General features: G+C 40.5%; 1 protein-coding gene, 1 long non-coding RNA gene and 1 pseudogene across 2 annotated transcripts in view; all 3 read left to right on the forward strand.

Moving 5' to 3' along the window:
• Positions 1-4,392, forward strand: part of rab12 (RAB12, member RAS oncogene family) — a 7,484-nt gene extending 3,092 nt beyond the window's left edge. The window contains exons 3-6 of the mRNA XM_043233542.1: positions 1,367-1,505; positions 1,629-1,718; positions 2,769-2,873; positions 4,208-4,392. Of these exons, the coding sequence (XP_043089477.1) occupies positions 1,367-1,505; positions 1,629-1,718; positions 2,769-2,873; positions 4,208-4,315 (442 nt within the window). The 3' untranslated portion in view covers positions 4,316-4,392. The remainder of the gene's footprint in view (positions 1-1,366; positions 1,506-1,628; positions 1,719-2,768; positions 2,874-4,207) is intronic.
• Positions 4,393-7,493: 3,101 nt separating this feature from the next.
• LOC122335660 overlaps positions 7,494-22,500 on the forward strand; it is a 53,036-nt pseudogene continuing 38,029 nt past the window's right edge.
• Positions 16,553-17,436, forward strand: LOC122335680. Its single transcript, XR_006248995.1, has 3 exons — positions 16,553-16,824; positions 16,911-17,037; positions 17,155-17,436. It is a non-coding gene; the product is annotated as an uncharacterized LOC122335680 (long non-coding RNA).

The following is a 22,500-nucleotide window of genomic DNA, read 5'->3' on the forward strand; positions in this document are numbered from 1 at the left end:
TTATTAGATTTAGCTCTGTTATTTTCTTTTAGATTCTATTTTCGCTTTTGTTTTATTTAATTTGGCCATGATTTATTCTGTTCTGTTTTTTAGTTTTTTTTCAGTGGAGTTCCGTTAAGATAAATTTTCATTTATTCTGTTTTATTTATGTAGTTGGGATACACTGAATAATTTAAAAATATAAATTCAAGAAACGTATCTACATTGTACTTCGTCGTTTAGGCTGTTTAGCATAAGAATAATTAGTTGAATTTGATATTCCTACCATTCATTAATAATATGGCACTTATAGAAAATAAAAATATGCTACTTTTTCTCATTGCAATTAGGTCCTCTTCATTTTTACAGACAAGTGAAATTACAAAATTGATTAATAAACAATGGAGTAGACTATTCTATAAAATGATTAAAATACAAAAATGAAAATTCTGTCATTATTTGCTCACCCTCAAGTAGTTCAAAACCTGAATTTCTTTCTTCTGACGAACACAAAGGCAGATCTTTTTGGGTCACCATTGACTTCCATAGCAGGAACGAAAATACTGTGGGAGTCAATGGTGGCCAAAAAACCTGGTTAAAAACTTTCTTCATAACATCTTACTTGCGTTTGACAGAACAAAGAATTCATACAGATTACGAACCACTCCAGGGTGAGTTAATAATGACAGAATTTTCATTTTTCGGTGAATATCTTTAAGCTAATCGTAGTTCTTTTCTCTTTCGGTTTGGTACAGTTTGCAAACTAATGTTTCTGTTATTCCACACCTTTACAGTCGTTTTCCAACTAACGCTAACCTCCCATCCATCACCTCTCCGCCCACTTTATCAGCATTTCCTCGCTGGCTTCTCTCACACCACACTTCTGCAGATGCCTGCTTTTGAACGCTTGTGTGTAACACATGTCCACTCACATCCAGCTCCCCAGCGCCCACGGCTGTCCTTCACTGTCCGTCTTAACTGCTCATTGACACGTGACGCCTCACCGTCCTCTTTGTGACATCATATCCTGTTTTGGAAAAATGCAGCCAGACTAGGTGTAAAAGGTACAGTAAAATGAGTGTCTATCATGTGCCACGATGACGTTTTCTGAAATTATCGGTGAAGCAAATGATCTAATCAAGTCGATAACGCACCTTCCTGTTTTTATTGTGAACGATCCGTCGGTGCATGTCATGTTTGTCTTCGTAATTTTCTATTAAATTTAAAAAAACAGACTTTCTTTTTCAGCAGATGTCACAAATCCTCTTACTTTTTCCATCCCTCCGTTCCGACTGCCTGTGATTGTAGAGACGCTTTTCACTGATAAAGCGATTGTCTTTCTCTCATAGTCAAACATTGTAAGTCTAATGATGAGGAATGATTGCAGGGACACAGCTGGTCAGGAGAGGTTTAACAGCATCACGTCGGCGTATTACCGCGGTGCAAAAGGCATCGTGCTGGTGTATGACATCACGAAGCAGGAAACCTTTGACGACCTGCCTAAATGGATGAAGATGATTGACAAGGTGCTCAAACAACTAAAACACGGATCGGTTGTCGGTTATGCAGCACATATCTGCTCTACACCTAATACCTATGCATCCACCCCAAGTCTTTTTTTAGTGATGTGTTGTTTTGCTTCTGTGCAGTATGCGTCAGAGGATGCTGAGCTCCTATTGGTTGGGAACAAACTGGACTGTGAGTCTGACCGCGCCATCTCACGACAACAAGCTGAGAGGGTGAGAGCACTGTTATTTTAGTTTTTTTACTAATTAATTTTAATTTGAGGAATTTTAGCACTTTAATTCTATTACTGAAAACCACTTTTAGTAGTTTTAATCTTATTAACACAGCTATTAGCTAATGATGACTGTTTTCTCTCTCTATTTTTTTAAATAACAAAGTGTTCTTCCTTTAAAAAAAAAAAATACTTAAAATAAGTTAATATAAGTATCACGATGTAAGGATTGAAAAAATTAAGTTGGCCCAACAAGCTGGGAGGGTAAGGTCAATGTTATTTTAGTGTTATTTAAATATTGTTTATTAATATGTTAAATCATTATTTCAGTTTTTATTTTAATTTTAGTTTAGTTTTTTTTGTCTTTTGTCATTTATTTCAGTTAATTGCAAAGGCAAAATTTCTATTACTTTCAAATTGTATGCTATATATAATACACAAAATAACTATAGCATAAAAATATCTGACACTTGTATTTTAATGGTTTTAATATAATATGTTTAAATACATGCCGTATCGAGAACCTCAGAGTTAGTTGAGCAAATGTTTTGTTCAGCAAATATGACGTGAGTATGAAATGTGTTATTATGATTTGAACTTTTATAACTTTATTATAGCCTGAATTAACTTTAAATTCAGCTGTATAAAGCGGCCTCAGGTTTACCTTGACATTTAGTTTAGTGGAGGACAATGCTGCTTTACTACGGTTCTTTCAGTCCGTCCAAAGCCCTGGACACAGGGACATTATTCTGCCTGAGACCTCCACAAAGAAATTCCTTGAATGCTCTGAATAATGCGTCCTACAACCTTCCCAAACCCACTGAGACTAGAGCTAACAAGGCTAGTGAAAGCACACCTCACAGGAACAGCTCGACCAAACATTATTTACTTGATCTGAGTATCATAAAAGCAGTCCATGCATCTTCTAAAGCCATGCAATCGTTTGGTATATTACCATTAAGGGAATAAAGAACCAAAAATCGAAATATTTAACCCATTCAGAAGCACGATTACTCTGAAGTATTTATTTTTTTTTTTTCGTTTCTGGTAGTTTGCTTCACGGATATCAGGGATGCGATTCTGTGAGGCCAGTGCCAAGGATAACTTTAATGTGGATGAGATATTCCTTAAACTAGTTGATGACATTTTGAGTAAGGTAAGTGGAGATGTTTTGTTACTGGCTCAAATTATATCATCATGAGATAAAAGGAGTTTTCTGGATTTCAGTAGACATGCAGAGACAGAATTTGTCTGTTTGCCAAACTTCTGAAGTTTCGAGTGTATGATGGCCAATAATTGCCCGCTTAGACAGGAAGGACCCATCTGACCAACATGTAAAGTGACCTAACAGTTTAATTTGTATATGACTTTTTGGAGGCCAAAGCAGGTGAGATTGTTTCTAAAAAAAAATTTTGGAAGATTTAAAAATTTGGCGCATGCAGTAATTGTTTTACTTTAATTTTTTTAGAAGTCATAGTTTATTGATACAGTTGATTCTAAAAAAAAAAAAAGAAAAAAAGAGTAGTTTAAAAATTTAATTTAAAGTGAATTGTGTGATTATTTAACACTGTGACTGTAATAAAATAATAATAATAATAATAATAGTGATATTAATAGGAATACATATTAATTCCTAAATAATACTAAAGGAAATAATAAATATGTTTAACAGTACAAAATGTATGCATAGTATAGGTTTGTAAAATTTTGCAGTATAAAAATCTGCTTTATTCATATCTCTCTACTATATTTTATTCACATCATATGTTTACATTTTATTGATATTTATTTATTGATTTTATTGTGTTTTTTGTGTATATAGTTTTACTACATTTAAACTATATCTGTAATATTGCAATATTTTTCTTCATGTTGAGTTTTAAAGTGCCCCTATTACTGGTTATGAAAAGTTCATATTTTAGTTTAGGGAGCCTCTAACAACAGGTCGCATGCAAGGTCAAAAAACACTTTAATTTTCTTTATAATGTGGATTTTATTTTCACCTTATTTGCTCAACTGCGCTCAGACGATTTAGCGATTAAATTTTCCAAACCGCTCCAGTGATTGGTCGATCAGCGCCAAAAGCGGCACCTAGTGGCAAAGAATGAATTAGCATTTTCATTCAGACCAACCCCAAAAGACCAACGACTTGTTTCAGTGATTTTTAAAAACGAAAGCCGACTCTTTCTTTCTTTAAAACAGCTTTCTCACTTTCAGATTTATACATTTGCAGGCTGCATGAAAGCCTAATAGAGGCGCTTTATGGATTTCGACAGAAACCCTTAGGGAGCCTAAAGCGTCTCGTTTACCGACAACATCTAGTTTAGAAGCTTGCTGCATTCCCAAATGCATCCCAAACTTTCAGCAAGCATTTCAGGTTTATTCGGATCATCGGTCCAGCCCTGATTCCCATCTCTTCTGAGCATCTTCTCGTTCATTACAGAGTCTGTCACATCTTACAAACTGACTCAAACTCTTGTCTTTCCCCAGATGCCTCTTGAAGTCCCCAGCAAAGAGCTGTCCAACAGCATCCTGTCCCTTCAGCCCGAACCCGAAATCCCACCGGAGCTGCCTCCGCCTCGCATGCGCTGCTGTTGAGACTCGCTTCGCGCTTCATTTAGAAACCCAACGCCGCCTCCTCTCTTAAAACCCGAACACACGCCGTTTCAGACGACCGGGCCAAACGCGGACGATGAGATGGGCGCCTGTCGTCACCAGAGAAGATGAAAAGCGCCAATATAATCGTCCTCACAAACCACAGACTGCGCAATTTAACACGCTTGGCATTTCGGTACCTCCAGATGCCAATAAAGAACATCCGCGTCATCTCTCCCACGCGTAGATGCGTTCATTTCCCGTTATTTCCCGTGCATAACACTACCTCGTTTCTGGGAAGCACAGGATTGCGTTTGTACGACATGTGCCTTCCTGATGGGAAAAGCATCACATGCATGAAATGAGTGCAAACCCATCGATTCCTATTTATATGTAGTTTACAAAATCATAGAAGTAAGACGCCTCGCGTTTCTACCGGACGACGGATACTCTACCCTCGATTTCTTACAGGAAAACGTTCCCGGTCTCAAATTGGAAAGCTTCTTTCTGAATTGTTTTGGCATTTGAAGCCAAGTGGATGTGCGTTAATTTCTATCGGCTGTGTTTAAGAGGAGTGGCCTATTGGCCGGCGTGGTTGGGTTGTCTTTACGCCTTACGTTCTATCAGTGTTAATGTTTTATTTTTTTTGAGGTGGATTTCGTGTTATCTGTTGTGTTTTGCACTACAATCCCATTCAGTAGCTAGTTTACGAACAGCCGAAATGCTGAACGTTAGCGAAGGACCTGTGTACAGAAGATTAGCCTTATTATTTAGCAGAGTTTCGTTGCTTCCTAGTCCTCTTTTCGGTGTCGTTTAACTCGAGTAGAATAAAGGAAGGTCAATAATTGGGTGTTTTATTCGCTAGATCTGGATTGCAGGATGAAATGCTCTCAGCGTAAAGGCCTGTTTCTATGTGGAGAGAGGATTAAAACTAAAAAAGGGACATCGGTTTTGGTACTAGAAAGTTAAAACTTTGCCTGCGTTAGATGAAGGACTCTAGGAATTATTAAATAGCTGTGTTGTATAGTAAAACATAACAGGTGTTTGATGGGAACGGTTGTTTCAGCTGAATCAGATATGCAGTAGCAACAGGTTTTTTAAAGTGAGTTCGTGGGAATATGATGCATTTTTATAAACATTATAGAGGACTGACAGTGTTAATGAGTGTCTGGAACGACATCTAGAGGGAAAAAAGAAAAAACAATTTTAATTGGGAGAATTTCGTGAAAACATGTCAAGGTCATTTTTGACAAGATCGAGAACAATATTGCTTACATCGTTTCCCTCTCCAATGTTTCTACGACAATGAAGTACTCCTTTCCCGTTGCAATTGGTGTAATGTGGAGAAAAACATTTTTTTAATCGATATCAGTGCAACGGATATTACTAAATTTTTCCTTTCAAAAAAAAAAAAAAAAAATGTCTAATGCATATTTTCTCGCTCATCGCAGTGAAATGGGTGATAATATGCTTAATTTTCACAAAAATAAAGTCATAAAAAGGGAAAAAATTGGTATATATATATATATATATATATATATATATATATATATATATATATATATATATATATATAAAAATATAAATACATTTTTGGTCTTGGGGTTACCTTTATTTTGGACAGGTGTAATGAGATTCAGCATATGTGAAATAATAGAGAGAAGATTTACGTGTGTAGTGGCGGTGTGTTCATGTTGTTTGTAACGGATTAATATTCTCGTCTGAAACCAGTGTAGTATTTAATAACCAACGCCGTGTCTGTTTTTGAGAGGACTAATGTTTGACTGTCGCTGAGGTGAAAACAGCTTTTTTGCGTTTTATTCTTCTTCTAACTCCGTTTTAATTTTCAGATTTAACTTCTTTGAACTCTGTGTCCTCGGAAGACTTATAACCAACCTAAAAGCTGTCCATTACGTGTTAACAGTGTTTTAGGGAAAGCGTACTAACCTCAAGAAGGGGAAACCTTATCAGATACTCCTTTTCACCAAGTGCTTTTACTTTCCTTTTGGCAAATGTTTTATTGCAAATTTATTTTGGATGGCAGTTGAATTTCTTCTGAACCTGGAGTCAGATTAATTTTATTTCTTTATTTTCTTTACAGCAAAACACCCCAATTTACATTTCTGAGCGCATTTTCTCAAACCTTTGGCCTTTTTAAATTGTTTTATTTAGTTTGAAGCTTGGTAAGTCTGACCTGTTCTTAAGAAAGACTGTCCGTTGAAACTTCATTTGTCTTGAAAAGTTCAACCGAACAAACTCTCTGAACTCTGTAGGGTTTCTTTGTTCTAGTAGCAATACGTGTTGCCTTTATGAAGCTTCATTTTGTACAGAATAGCCTTAGTCTTGGTTTCGCCTTCTCGGCCGGACGGTATTTACTGCATTACAAAACAAAAAAACCACACGGATCCTCATTACGCTGCAAAACAGAAGAGTACTTTGTAACGAATAATACAATTATTAGTTATCTCAAACAGTTTGGCATGTTTAAGCAGTTTTGTGGTATTTATAACTTGTGGCATTCTTAAACTAATGAAGTGCAAATAAAGATATATATTTATTACACAAATGTGCGTAACCTGTTCTGATGCTTTTCATTCTCTTTACGCGTTCACTTGAATTCTATTCTGTCTGTCATTATGATGCAAAATGTTCAGTGTTTTGATTTCACTTTTATTTTCAGAAATGCACTTCCTCCTTTTACGGAATGATGGCGCTGCTGGATAAAAAAAAAAGTTGTAGTAAATCTAGCCAATATTAGTTTTTTGTTACTTATTTGTTAACAATATTTTAAATTAGCTTTTATATTTACTTTAGTATTTTTGATTTCTTATAATATTATAAGCCTTTTAGGTTAATTTATTTTTATTTATTTATTTTTTATTCACAGCAATTCTATTTAAGTATTGTTTAACCATTGTAGTAAACTAAAGTGTTACTGTTATGACTAATATGTTTTTATTTATTTTTTCGTTTTTAGTTTAATTTTAGTTTAGTTCTTTTTTTGCGTTTTTGTAATAGTCTATGTTTCCATTTACATGCTTTTATTCTTTTCATAAAACCAAAATGAGTAATGCTGCCTTGGAAATAGCCTTCCCCCTTCCAGTTTTCAGGGTTTTTTTGCCTTACACACATCCCTCGTTTCTCTCTCCGTGTCTCTGTTGTAGAAACGCGTGTGCGCGCGCGCCTCTCGCTGCGTCTCCACGCGTACGCACGCGTGCCTGACATGTACCGGAGCGCGAGGAGGGGTGTGTTCGGTATTTGTGTGTGAAAAGCAAGCGCATGCGCTCCACGAGACCCGAGACGCGGACGGGGAGCGTCAGACCGCAGCGGCTGCAGATTTTTCCCTTCGGTAGCGGGGGGGAGACGCGGTCAGGAGGCGGAGAGGACAGCGGGGAGAGATGGGAGCACCGTAATCCCGGGGGGAGGGATGGACGGACGGATTGATTCAACGCGCAGAAGCACGGAGATTCTCACCGACACCGCATCACCCAAAGCGTTCCGTTCGGAAGCGACGCGGCGATGGCTGAGGGCCAGCGAATCTGAAGTGATGAGATCAGTCTGTCAGGTTGTATAATGGAGAGCTCCAATGGCTCCGACACTAAACCGCAGAGCCATCATCCTCATCCTCAGGTGGAGAAGAAGAGGTTAAACCGCGCGCCGTCCCCTGCCAGACCCGTCCTGAAGGATGTCCACTCGCGAACGGGCAAACCGATCGTGCCAAAATCCCCCAAATTCAACAAGCAGCACGCGTCCGCCGCGCCGGTGACGCCTCAGAGCCGCGTTCCGCGACGCACCGTCCCGAGCGCGAAGGACAAAACCGCATCAGCACCTGCAAAAAGCAACACCAAGCCCTCAGCGACAAAAAAGGCCGTTAAGGTCACTCAGCATGCAGCATCCGAACCGAAACCGGCCTGCAAAGTGGCGGACACCGCCAAGAGCAAGGCACGGCCGGCCCCGATACGCGTTCCCACCGGACGCGGCGTCTGTCAGACGGACAGCAGCTCGGATCTATCCGACTGTCCCTCCGAGCCGCTGTCCGACGAGCATAGACTCGTCCGGGCCGCCAGTAGCGACGCGGAGTCGGGCAGCGGGTCCGGTTCGAGCGAGCGGGCGGCCGCGGTTCGGGTTCGGATCTCAGGGGCGGGAGCTGCACCTGTGCCCGGCGCGCACGCGGACAAATGCAAAGCCGAGAAGGACGCACACTTCAAACCGGAGGGCAAGGAAATGGCCCAGGAGGAGCTGCTGAGGGAAATCGAAGACCTTCGATCGGAAAATGACTACCTCAAGGTAATGCGGATTTCCCAAGGCATTCTTAAAAGTGACTTGAAGTACGGTTTAAAATTGTTCTTGAATGCTACCAGCGTAAAGCAGCAGTTGAGATGATGCTTTAAAGTTTGTGGGGAGCTTTGATTTATACTATAGCTACTTTGAATGATTTAAAAAAATATATATATATATATATATATATATATATATATATATATATATATATATATATATATATACACACACAAGTTATTTATACGTGTGTACATCAAATATAATATAATACAAAGGTAAAATAAATGTATATCAGTTTTATAAAAAAAACACACACACACATTTTACTTATTACTATATAGCCTATGCAATCTAATCTCTCCATATAAATTTTTTTAAATATTTTTATATTTATTTATATTCTAAATAGCGTAAATAACGTAATATAAAATTGTGGTTGAGTTTGTAACGGTGTTAGTCTGAAGGATTACGGGTTGAGCCGCTATTTGAACACTGTTATTTGTTTTTTGCACATGGTGACCCTCTTTATGTTTTCGTCCCTGGTATTAAATTAATCCTATTCATTTGCATCGTCTCCAGACTCCAGCACTGCACCATCATTCATTACCATCATTAAATAATCTGCTTAGTCCAAAGTAAATACGTAAAAGTAAATTTTTTTGGCCCTTGGAGGGCCTCATAAACATAATGCAACGCAGATAGAACTGTCAGTGCGGTATCCTTCTCCTTAAAGTTCTCCGAGATGCTTTAAAAAGTCTCCTAGCGCTGTGAGGAGAGCGAGATCTAGATCCATAAATCTGCTCTCTAACTGATTTTGGGTCACACCGGTCCGCAGAGTACAGACGAAACCGGCGCTGCTTCAGAAAGACCCTCAAACTCCCGCAGGAAACGCATCACTGTGTGACGGGGGCGGATGAAGGCGGACCTAATTAGCATAATTCCATAAATGATTTATCTCATGTGTCAGACGCGCGGGGCTCGACTGCTGTCGCAAACGGGATTTTCATAAGTTTATCTCCGAAGACGCCGTGTTACTCCTCTTTAGTGGCTGTGCGTGCGATGGCCCCCGGTCCCTCCTGACCCCGGGGCCGGACCGTGTGTTTGGAGCCTCCCTGAAGCAGATGTCTCTCTATCTCTCTATCTGTAATACTGCATCTGTATTTAAACAAATAAACGGCAGTAGGCCCACGTTAGAGCGCTGTAGCGCGACATTAAACTCCTGTTTGTCAGGAACGTCCACACGCTTTGCCCGTCTCTCTTTCTGTTGTTCTCCCTCGACCTTGTTTGTATTTACTGGGAAGTGAGGCGTCACGAGTGACAGCCGTTCATTACAGCTCCTACGCTTCCCCGACCTGCACTTTTCAAGTGTCTTTTTCTTGTTCCGGTGGGGAGCTTGTTCGTTAATATCGCAAAATTCGATTCGTTGAATTAGTCTCCCGAATGAGTGTTTGTATTCCGTTTTGTAATTCTGTTTCTGTTATCATTCACATTTACACTGAAGCACATTTTCAGGATCCTGAGCACAAATGTATTTATTGGGATTCTAATCCTGATTCTATTCCAAATGTAGATGTCCTTTGTAGTTCTGAATTATTTTTAATGCTGATTCTGTTGTTCTCGCTCTGATTCCGAGCTTCATTCTAGTTCTAGTCCAATTCTCCTTCTGTATTTTATTCTTATGTTCCTTTTAGTTTTGTAGTTTTATTTCCGGTTCTCTTTGTTTCTGATCCACATTTTCATTCTGATTCTAAACCTGGTTATGATTCTGATTCTAATTCTCATTCCGTTTTTAATATTCATTCTCACTCTGCGATCCTCGTGGATTCCTTTCTTATTTTTATGTTCAATCTAAACCCTCATTCTGATTTTTATTATGCTTTTAATCCTACAAAGTTTATTTCGTAACCAGATCCATTTTAACTAGACCCATGTGATTCAGATTTTTATTCTTATTTTAACTCGTTCTAATCCAAATTCTGATTTTATTTCTAGTTTGGGTTCTAGTTCTAATCCAGTTTCTGATTGTTTTCATTCTGGTTCTAATACTGATGGCTTCCTTTCATTCTTCATTCTGATGTTCATTTCTATTCTGGCTCTTATTCCCGATTGTGCTATTTGATCTGATTTTAATCCTGCAGAAAGTAAATTCATTTCATAATCAGATCCCGATTTAATCCGATTTAGAATTTTATTCCGATTTTAATCCTGATGCTCATTCTAATCTAAATTCTGATTATCGTTCTGCTTTGTTTTTCAGTTTTGATTCTCATTTTCTTTTGTTTTTGATCCAGTTTCTGATCCCCGTTTTCATTCTGATTCTAATCCTAGATTCTGACTCTTGTTCGATTGACTTTCTTTTTCCGATTTTAATCCCGCAGAGGTAGATTCATTTCACAATCGAATCCAATTTAATCAGACTCCTGAATGTGTTTGATTCAGAATGCATCCACATTTAATCTCGATTCTGATTCTAATCCAGATTAAGATTTTTATTCTACTTCTGCTTTCGATCTTTGTTTCCAGCCCTCGATTCTTATTGTGTTCATTCTAGTTCTAATTCTGATCTTAACCGTAGTTCTGGTTCCCGTTCTCTTTCTGATTCTAACCTGGTTTGGTTTGCTTCAGGATGAAGTGGACGAGTTGCCGGAGAGCCGAGATGGAGGAGATCAGGGACAGTTACCTGGAGGAGGAGGTGTACCAGCTCCAGGAGCTGCGCAGGGAACTGGACCGCTCCAACAAGAACTGCCGGATCCTTCAGTACCGCCTGCGCGCAAGGCTGAACAGAAGAGCCTGCGTGTAGCTCAGACCGGACACGTCGACGGAGAGCTTCTGCGCGGTCTGGAGCAGGACCTCAAGGTGCTTTTTCGTAGCCAACGTGTGGGGGTTAAACGTGCCTTTTAGCTACCTAATAAGAGATAAAAACGAGGTCTAATGCATCCTTCCGTCCGCAGGTGGCCAAAGATGTATCTGTGCGTCTGCACAATGAGCTGGAGACGGTGGAAGACAAGCGCACACACGGGCAGAGGATGAGAACGAGCAGCTCAGGCAAAACTCATCGAGGTGGAGATCTCCAAACAGGCCATGCAGAACGAGCTGGAGAGAGCCAAAGAGGTACAACACGCTTCAGGCAGAGTTTTAAAAGCACGTTGTGAGGCAGCGCGGCGTTTGTGCGTCTTTTTATCACGTATACTGTTCATTGTTGAGTACAGGGAGATTTGGAGATCAGTTAAAGGAATGTTTGGGGTTGTTTGCTAAAAGCTTAGCTTATGTGGACGGCCTTTTAGCTGATTGCTGCATGCAATAATTTTTTGGGGTTTGTAGATGAGCATTCACAATGATGCACTTGCAACGAAATCCACAAAAAGCTGGTGTTTTGTTACTGCAGCTGTGCGTTTTTTCATGTATAACGAACGACTGCTAAAATGTGACGTTGCATTAAGAAATGAGCAATAAGACGATTTGACATCAACTGTTCAAATAGTTAATTCACGTTTGTTCCTTTAAATACCATAAAATAACTTAACGTATTGGTTAATGTTGGGATTAACATTACGATTAATAAACGCTTTAAAAGTGATTTAATTTTTAGTTCCTATTAACTGATGTAACGTGTTAATATTACATTACTAATGTAATGTAATATTAACTGCACTGGTTATTTTTATTGCAGGCGAGTGCAGTACTGCTTGGTTTGATCAAATAATAAATCATTTTCTGTGGTAACCGACGGCATTATTAGGTGTAAGTTGTAAAAATGAAGCTGGAAATGATTCGCAGACTGTGATGTACGTCTCGCCGCTGAATAAGGCGGTTAAACCCGGGGCGGCCTGAGGCTTGCCTTTCCGCCCGCTGTTAGCGTATACCGTGAATTGCTTTGAAGTACGGATGAATGCATTAACTTCGAAGCCTGCTGTCCTGTGCATTAATGCGTGCATGGAGTTACTCTGGAGCTGGTTAGGTTAATCTGAAACTAACCTGGAAAGACTGAGTCACGGGTGGAGCAGGTGAACGCTGCTGCAGAGAGCTAATGTGGATGCGATGCATGAAAGATTTGAAAGAAATGATGCTCAAAATACAGTTTTGTGTCACTGGAATAAATATATTCGCGCTGAGAAAAAGTATTTTAATCGCGGTAAAATATATCGTAATTTTACTGTGTTTTTGATCTAAAAAATGCAGAATTGGTGAGCGTTTATTTTTGTCTATATAGCCTATTTTCAGATTTATAAATATGCGTGTGCGTCCGCTGCGCTTCCTGTTATTGCAGTTCAAACAGCGGAGGATCATAAGAGTCAGTCATTGCACCGGTATCCCACAATCCCCTCTGATTTTCTGAGATCTGCCTGCATTGTAAAACATCCCCCGGGGGGGAACAACAAATCTTCTTAAAGGAACAGCTCGTCTGAAAATTAAAATTCTGTCATTGTTTATTCTCTCTCGTGTCGTTTGAAACCCGCACAGAAAATCCACGCTGCTTTTTGTTGAGGTTTTTGGGTGAACCATTCCTTTAAAAACAGACCCGCTTGGCCTTTATGGTGTAAATGAATTTCGGTTTTGTTTCTGTATTAAAAATTATCATGCGTTATGGAAAGGTAAACAGACAGCGCAAGGGCAGATATAATGGATGTGAAGGAGAGAAAGCGCTGAAATGAGTGTTAGCTCTTTGTGAGCTGTAGCGCTTCTCTCTGGAGGTTTGCCCCAGAAAACGTCTAGCTCCACTTTTTCAGCGTTCATCACACCGTACCCTTCATTTTCCCAGGCCTCCCATCGCCCGCGCACAACAGATGTGGATGAAATGGAGAATCGTGCAGATTCTCGCCCACTGCCATGTTCAATTAACTTTACATGCTTTTCAATCTGAAATCATGCCTTTATGTAGCGGGAAATTTCACTACAGTGTAGGGGGTACAAAGATGTTAACTGTATCTTGGACGACTAGAGCTTCAAGATCTAGGTCTTTAACTACTAGTACATTTAATTCCTGTACTTAAATTTATAAGTATGCTTTTACCTGCCTTGTTAGATGTCTTTTGTGACCAAGACTGATGAGGATTGAAGTTTAATGTACACGATGGCTCTCTAACTATAGAAATACTAACCTTTCTTTCCCTCTATCAGCCCACAAGACAGGAGGAATGCCCCTACTCCAAGATAACGAAAATGTTACATTTATTTTCAGTGTTTTGAAGATACCAAAAAACAATAAAGAATGCACAATGATAAACTTACTTGTGGTGACAATTAACAGCAGTACTTTCAGATTCAAATAGATATATATAAAAAAGGAAAAATATATATAAATCACAACTCAACGTCAACCTTTTACCTCACCACAGAACTGGGCTGGTACTGGAGTGTCCGGATATGGCAGGGTAATCTTTGCAATTACTGAGAACCTGTTTAAGTCTTTTTTCTCAAAAAAACAAGAAAGAACAGTTCAGCAAAAATGAGCAAAAACCACTGTCCATGTACGCTTCCAGTAAGCAGAAAAATCTCCTGTTGACGAAAGAACGAACGAATACAGTTCTGTTGACAAGTTCAAATGTCCGACAAAAACTTATTCCCAAAAGCACTGAAACAAACTGTAGAAAGTCCAAAAATAGTCAACTATAAATTACAAAAATCTACAATGCCATTCGCATCCACGCAGCGGCAGTAACGTGTCAAAAACGGCAAATGGAGAACTTTCCAGAAAAAAAAGTTACTCGTTCAAAAAACAGCTTCGAATTCAAAACCACAAAAATACTGTCCGTTGTATACTTCCGGGAAGCAAACTGAAGATAAACGAAAATAAAGCTCTTTCCAGACGAAGTCAAAAACACTCACGTACACTTTCTCCGCAGTGTAATGGTCGACGCCCTATTGCATCACACTCACAGTTCAGCTTCAACAACGTCCACAGCAGCAGCACAAGCTCGGTCCAGCTCCTCGTCAGCTCACCTCGAAACTCGCGAACTGCTGTCCACTTATAAACGAAAACTGCGAGAGTTCGGCTTTATTACTTTTAGTTTCGGTTTCTTCTGTCTGTCGATCGCACTCGCGCACCTCTTGCTCCGGATTTCTTCTTCGCGCTTCCCCCACGCCCTTCACTTCCGTCTCCGTTTCACAAAAATACATTTCAAAATAAAAGTATTTGAATACCTCCACATTCCCCCCTGCTAAACCCTGCCATATACAGGACTCTCCAAGCAGACCAGTTTCTAGAAGAAATAAAAACAGAACAGATAAAGCATTAAAACATACACTTTGACAATTTCTCTTTTTCCCTTTAACCTCAAATTTACATAATATAGTCATCTCTATATCTTACAGGCAATTTACCCTGTGTTTCTCTTTTAGACCGTCTCAGATCAGGAACCTCACAAAAGTCATTTTCTGACATGTCAGGGTTTTCAGATTCGGCATCTTGTTCAGGTTCTACCCCTTCCCTGTCACTTACACTACCCTCCTCCTCACATAACACTTCAATGGCAACCTCAGGTAAATCTGTGCTCTGAATTTGTGTAGGATACAGAGTGTAAACAATGTCGTGTGGGTCAACCTCTGTTTCTGACAGCTCTTTTTCTCTTTCATTACGTGTAACCTGTCTTGTGGGAGAGGGAAAGGTACAGTGTCTCAACTGATCCCTATGAACTACTTTTGTGGGACCCCCCAGCTCAGGACGTATTGTAAACACAGGCAAATCTGGGTGGTTCTGTTGCACTACCAAATATGGTCTGGACTCCCACTTATCTTGAATTTTGTTCCGTCCCCTAAACTTGTGGTTACGCAACAATACTCTGTCACCAGGTCTAACGAGCGCTCCTGCCGTCTTGCGATCATAGACCCTCTTCCTTCTCCTAGAAGCTTCTTGGGCAGTTGACTTTGCAGTTTCAGCTGCAATCCTCAAGCGTTCATGATGATTCTTCACCCACTCATCCAAATCTTCAGCCTCATCATCAATTAAATCTTTTCCTCCTAGGACATCCATGGGCAGCCTTGCGTCTCGTCCAAACATTAGATAAAATGGCGAGTACCTGTCGAAGAATGAACATGGCTATTGTAAGCCATCACCAGTTCAGGCAAGTAAGTCTTCCAGTCTTTCTTCTTTTCTACAGGTAATGTCCGTAGCATGTCATGCATTGTTCGATTGAATCTTTCACACTGTGCATTGCCTTGTGGGTGGTAAGGGCTGGTTCGACTCTTGCTGATTCCATATAACTTACAGAGCTCTTTAATTACACTTGCCTCGAAACACCTTCCCTGATCAGAGTGTAGTCGGGCGGGACACCCATAACAGACGAACCAGTGTGCATTACAAGGGCTTTGGCAGTGGTGAGTGCAGTTTGATTTTTAGTGGGTACGGCCACAGTGAATCTTGTAAACATGTCTGTAAGTACTAGAACATTCTCGTAACCTCCTGCTGATCTCTCAAGCATGGTGTAATCCATGGCAAGAACTTCTAGAGGTGCAGTTACATTGGTGCAAGTCATAGGAGCACGAATTTTAGGAAACACGTCCTTAGCTAGAGTACATCTCCGGCACTGGGTTACCCATGTTTGCACATCATTGGTCATCGAGGGCCAATAATAGCTTTCGCCGTATCTGCTCCAATGTACTCCTACTTCCAGAATGTCCTCCATGCTCATGCACTCCTTCGTACACTTTCAGTTGCAACGACTCTGGTACTACTAATTGCCAAATTTTCTTCCCCATCTCTCGGATCGGTAATTACTCTGAACAGGACTTGATGTTTCAGTTTCAGACGCTCAAACTGTCTAGCCAACTTCTTTTGTTGGGCTCCCATACCTCGGAAACTGTTTGCCACTAACTTCTTGTTCCCAAGCACAGCAACATATACAGGTGCTATACAAGGATCCTTTTTCTGTTGCTCACAAATAGATGACCAGCTGTAACCATCGACACCCTTCTTTATGATGGCTTGTTTGGCAACATGGGTTGGCATTTCTTTCGCTCTCCTCTCCTTTACCTGGCCACAAGCATGCTCGTACCTCATCCGTGGTTAACAGAATGAAGTCTTTTCCTGTATCATCTTTCTCAGGTTCTACACTCCAGGGAATCCTAGAAAGAACGTCGGCATTGATGTTTTGTCTTCCAGGTTTGTAACAAACCTCAAAGTTGAATTCTGATAACTGAGCAACCCAGCGCTGCTCCACTGCTCCAAGATTGGCTGTTTCCAGGTATCGGAGGGGATTGTGGTCAGTGACTACTTGAAACTTTGCAAACATCAGGTACTCCTTAAATTTCTCTGTTACTGCCCACTTAAGAGCTAGCAACTCCAGCTTGAAGGCACTATAATATTTGTCATTTCTTTCAGAACCCTTCAGACCACGGCTCGCATAGGCGACGACACGCTCTATACCCCCCTGCTTTTGGCTGAGGATCGCTCCAAGTCCATTGCGACTCCCATCCGTCGTCAGTATGAACGGACACTGGAAATCAGGGTAAGCCAAAATCGGAGGGGACATGAGAAAACTCTTCAACTGACTGAATGAAGCTTGACATTCCTCACTCCAGCACAATGGTTCTGATGACTTCCCTTTGTTATCTTTTCCCACTAGAGCATGCAAGGGCTTTGCCAGCTGTGCAAACCTCGGGACAAAACGGCGGTAGTAACTCATAAATCCCAACAGCTGTCTGACTTCTCTAACATTTGTTGGCTTAGGCCATGCATCCAAGCACTGTACTTTGTCCATATCCACTTGAATTCCCTTCACTGAAATTATGTGTCCTAAGAACCTGACTTCTGGCTTAAAGAGGAAACATTTACTGGGCTTCAGTTTCAGGCCGTGTTGACGTAACCTTGAGAACACAAGCTCCAGTCTTTCACAATGAGACTTGAAATCTTCTGAGAACACAATGATATCATCAAGGTAGATCAAAAAGAACATCGAAGGCCAGATCACCTAGTGCTGCACCCATCAAGCGTTGAAAGGTGGCTGGAGCGTTACATAAACCAAGCGGCATCCGTGTCCACTCAAACAATCCAAAAGGTGTCGTGACAGCAGTCTTCTCGGTCTGACTCACTTACCGCCACCTGGAAATAACCGGCCGTGAGATCTAATGTGGAAAACAACTTTGCATTGCCTAAAGCATCCAAAGATTCTTCTACACGAGGAAGGGGGTAAGCATCTTTGAATGTGACTTGATTAAGTCTCCTGTAGTCACAACAGAAACGAACACCTCCGTCCTTCTTTATCACAATGACGGCGGGAGAGGCCCATGGACTGCAACTTTCCTTCAGTATGCCTTGACTGACTAGATCTTGCACGTGTCTCTTAAACTCTTGAAAAATGTGAGGTGGGACTCGTCTGTGACGTTGCTTGATTGGTAGTACATCTCCTGTCGGTATACTATGCATAACTGTTGTGGTATAACCATAATCTGTGTCGTTCTTGGAGAAAACATCACTGTACCGGGTCAGCAGTGCATTTAACTCCTCACGTTGCATGTCTGTCAGTCCTTCTTGATTCACCTGGACCGGAATGGACAACTCTTTGGGTAAGCTCTCAACATTAATGTTGCATTGGACATGCTTTTTAACACGCAACTCATCAATATCCTCCTCAAATTCCACAACTTGTTTGGGTACTATTTTCTCTGGTTTGAACATGACTGCAATTCTGGATCTCGGCATCAACTTGACAGATTCTTGACACAGGTTTAACACTCGTACAGGAACCTTACCCTTTTCTGGGCTAGCAAGAACACTGGCTATTAACAGTCCTTTAGGAAGGGTAACAGAATCTGTGCACTCTACAAGTACTTGATGCTTTGTTTGGTGTGGAATGGTGCAGTGGCCTTCTACAATCTTCTCACTTAAAGGCGGGATTGTCACAACTTGCTTCCCTGACACCTTAACAAATCCTATCCTTCCTTCAGGTCCCAAGAGTCTCTCATCTTTATCCACTCTTGCTATCACTCTCCTCACGTTTGCATCCATGAGTTGCCTGGTTTTACTTTCTTTGTCTAACTCCTTCGTGACAGCACTAAGTTTTTCAATTCACTAAGCACGTTCATCCCTACAATTCCATCCAATCCCTTCATTTCCTTTGCATCAGGGTTTGCTTGGTGAGCACAAAAACACACTTTCCTGGAAGCAGACTCCCCAGGCACTCCACATCTGCCTGCAAGCATCCGAGCACTGGAATGTCTAGTCCATTTGCAGCAGTTAGACGCACCCAGTTAGCTGATGTCAATGCTCTCCCCTGTTTGCCAAAAAATGTTGCTTGAAATGAGATTCTGAGATGGAGGTAACTTCAGAGCCTGTGTCCAATAAGCACCGTGTGGGTACTCCTGCTATCTTTACATCCACAGTCAAGCAGTCACCAAACGCACTGTCCTTTAGAGTTTGTGGAACTTCTTCTGCTCTCCAATCAGCCGTATGACTCGAACTACAGATGGCCCATTGGAGTTCACAGTGTTACTCGATGAAGCCCCTCTTGACCCCTCAGTCGCTCCTTCTAATGGTGAAGATGCAGCACCATGGCCCTTCAACTGTCTATTCCGACCACAGTGTCTACTGGTGTGACCTGGTTCACCACATGTGTAACAGATATACTCTCCTTCACTATTCTTTAGTGGCTGCCGTCTCATAACACCTTGACGAGAATCGGTTCTCCCTTGACTATGTACCATTTTGTATAATTCTTCCTGACGTGCAGCTATCTTTTCTATTGCGTCGTGCAATTTCTCCAATGTCAGCGGAGATGAAGTGTCGCCAGTCGCCACAGTAGTGTGAACTGCAGCCTTTGCACGCACTGGGGGTTTTAAAATACTTTCTGGCTGTGCCTCCTCCTCCTCAGACCAGGTGATTGCGTCCTGCATCAACTGTGCAAAAGTCAGACTTTGCTCTTCCTTGATCCTTCGCTTCATTTCTCTCCTTAATAAATCATCCCTTAATCCCAGGACCAACTGCTCCTTCAGAACACTCTCTTCATCTGGAACGCGACCAGGCTCTCTGCGCTTCACCTTGTAAAAGTTTTTCTCGTAAGTCATAAGCGTAGGCACGTATAGTTTCAGCAGGTGCTTGCTTCCGATCATAAAAGTCCTTTAATCTTGTGCCGATAGGAACCTTGTCTCCATAGGTTTCTTGTAACAGTTTGAAGATAGACTCACACTGTTATCCCCTCCGTCAGCATGAACCTCCACGGTATCTCTAGCTTCTCCTTTTAAATGCGGTTTAATCAGCTCCACCTGATCTTCCTCTGGTACTTTCATCACACGGAACGCTGATTTCATGGAAAGAATCCACTCCTCTACTCCTCCGTCTCCAGGCTTGGTGGAACCAGTGAAGTCAGCGAGTTTGTGCTCTCTTGGAACGTAAATTGTTGCTGGGGTAGCACGAGTGGAGGCTTGCTGCTCTATTACAGCTTTGCCAATGACAAAGCTTCTCGCTGTTCCGATCTGGCATGATCCAAAGCTCCAGCTTGCTCCGCTAACCTCCTTTGCATCTCAGCAAACTCCCTCTTCAACTCCTCCAGTTCTGCCATTTTCTTCTTGCTCACAGACCTGGGACAGAATACTAATAACACAATAATACAGAGATCAGGCTAAGAACGATCCTGTTCGTGGACGCCAATTTTATGTAAAGGAAATTTCACTACAGTGTAGGGGTACAAAGATGTTAACTGTATCTTGGACGACTAGAGCTTCAAGATCTAGGTCTTTAACTACTAGTACATTTAATTCCTGTACTTAAATTTATAAGTATGCTTTACCTGCCTTGTTAGATGTCTTTGTGACCAAGACTGATGAGGATTGAAGTTTAATGTACACGATGGCTCTCTAACTATAGAAATACTAACCTTTCTTTCCTCTATCAGCCCACAAGACAGGAGGAATGCCCCTACTCCAAGATAACGAAAATGTTACATTTATTTTCAGTGTTTTGAAGATACCAAAAACAATAAAGAATGCACAATGATAAACTTACTTGTGGTGACAATTAACAGCAGTACTTTCAGATTCAAATAGATATATATAAAAAAGGAAAAATATATATAAATCACAACTCAACGTCAACCTTTTACCTCACCACAGAACTGGGCTGGTACTGGAGTGTCCGGATATGGCAGGGTAATCTTTGCAATTACTGAGAACCTGTTTAAGTCTTTTTTCTCAAAAAAACAAGAAAGAACAGTTCAGCAAAAATGAGCAAAAACCACTGTCCATGTACGCTTCCAGTAAGCAGAAAAATCTCCTGTTGTCGAAAGAACGAACGAATACAGTTCTGTTGACAAGTTCAAATGTCCGACAAAAACTTATTCCCAAAAGCACTGAAACAAACTGTAGAAAGTCCAAAAATAGTCAACTATAAATTACAAAAATCTACAATGCCATTCGCATCCACGCAGCGGCAGTAACGTGTCAAAAACGGCAAATGGAGAACTTTCCAGAAAAAAAAAAGTTACTCGTTCAAAAAACAGCTTCGAATTCAAAACCACAAAAATACTGTCCGTTGTATACTTCCGGGAAGCAAACTGAAGATAAACGAAAATAAAGCTCTTTCCAGACGAAGTCAAAAACACTCACGTACACTTTCTCCGCAGTGTAATGGTCGACGCCCTATTGCATCACACTCACAGTTCAGCTTCAACAACGTCCACAGCAGCAGCACAAGCTCGGTCCAGCTCCTCGTCAGCTCACCTCGAATCTCGCGAACTGCTGTCCACTTATAAGCGAAAACTGCAGAGTTCGGCTTTATTACTTTTAGTTTCGGTTTCTTCTGTCTGTCGATCGCACTCGCGCACCTCTTGCTCCGGATTTCTTCTTCGCGCTTCCCCCACGCCCTTCACTTCCGTCTCCGTTTCACAAAAATACATTTCAAAATAAAAGTATTTGAATACCTCCACATTTAGTTTAAATGGAATGCTAACTCTGACTCTGTTAACGCCCTTAGATACTAAAATAGTTGAAATATTAGTGAGTCAACTGGCTTCAAAACTGGCCCTACTTTCTTTTTAAAATACATTCCTGGTCTTGGTGCGAACAATTCATTGATGCACAGTTTTCTTTAAAAAGCATGTTTATTTAAATGATTTCTGGTTAAATTTCAAAATGTTGACGATGCAAAAGTTAAAAAAATGTTAAAAATATATATTTAAATGCTAAATACAAAATGCAAAACAATAATTAACCATATTTTAAAAATTCAAATATAACGAATGAGAAAAAATTGTATTTTATTGAATATCCAAAGAATCCAGAAGAGTAAATCTAGCATAAACTGGCTCTTGTTCACCTTTATTTTCTACCTGCACGCGTGGCAGAGGTTTGGATGAAAACAGACTGGAATGTGGTTAAGCTGGGTAGACGGGACCCTGCTTCCGCTCTAAGTGTCTAAAAACTGATCTGGCTTTGAAGGAGCTGTTCTGAACTAAAAATACAGCATTCAGTGTCATCTGAGTTCAGGACGGCGCAGCTGGAGATTCTCAAAGCACACTTTCCACACGTCTGTGCTTTATAATATTTACAGTATTTACCTTTTACAGGGTTTGAGACACAGATCTCGTTGAAGCGCCGTCTTTGCCGTTTCTTGAGTGACATTTTCTTGTTTCTGTTATTGGTGCTTTATTTGTGCTAAATCTTCAATATTCATATTCAGGGTCAAAATGAAACATTTTGTAAACATCATTTGTGAGTAAAATATGATCTTGGCAAGTGAGTAAAACTATTGATTATATTTAGGAATCATAACACGATTGATAGATAAGATAAATTACACTGCAAAAAAAGGTTTTCTAGCCTAGATTTTTTTTTGTCTTGTTTCCAACCAAAATATATAGAAATTCTTAAATCAAAAGGATTTATCAATTAAAAACAATAAAGCAGTAATAGTTCCATGATGCTTAAAATGTATTAATAAAACAAATGCAGAACGACTTCAGTATAATTTGACTTTGAAC

This window comes from Puntigrus tetrazona, unplaced genomic scaffold (assembly GCF_018831695.1).
Source record: "Puntigrus tetrazona isolate hp1 unplaced genomic scaffold, ASM1883169v1 S000000846, whole genome shotgun sequence".
Taxonomy (NCBI): Eukaryota; Metazoa; Chordata; class Actinopteri; order Cypriniformes; family Cyprinidae; genus Puntigrus; species Puntigrus tetrazona.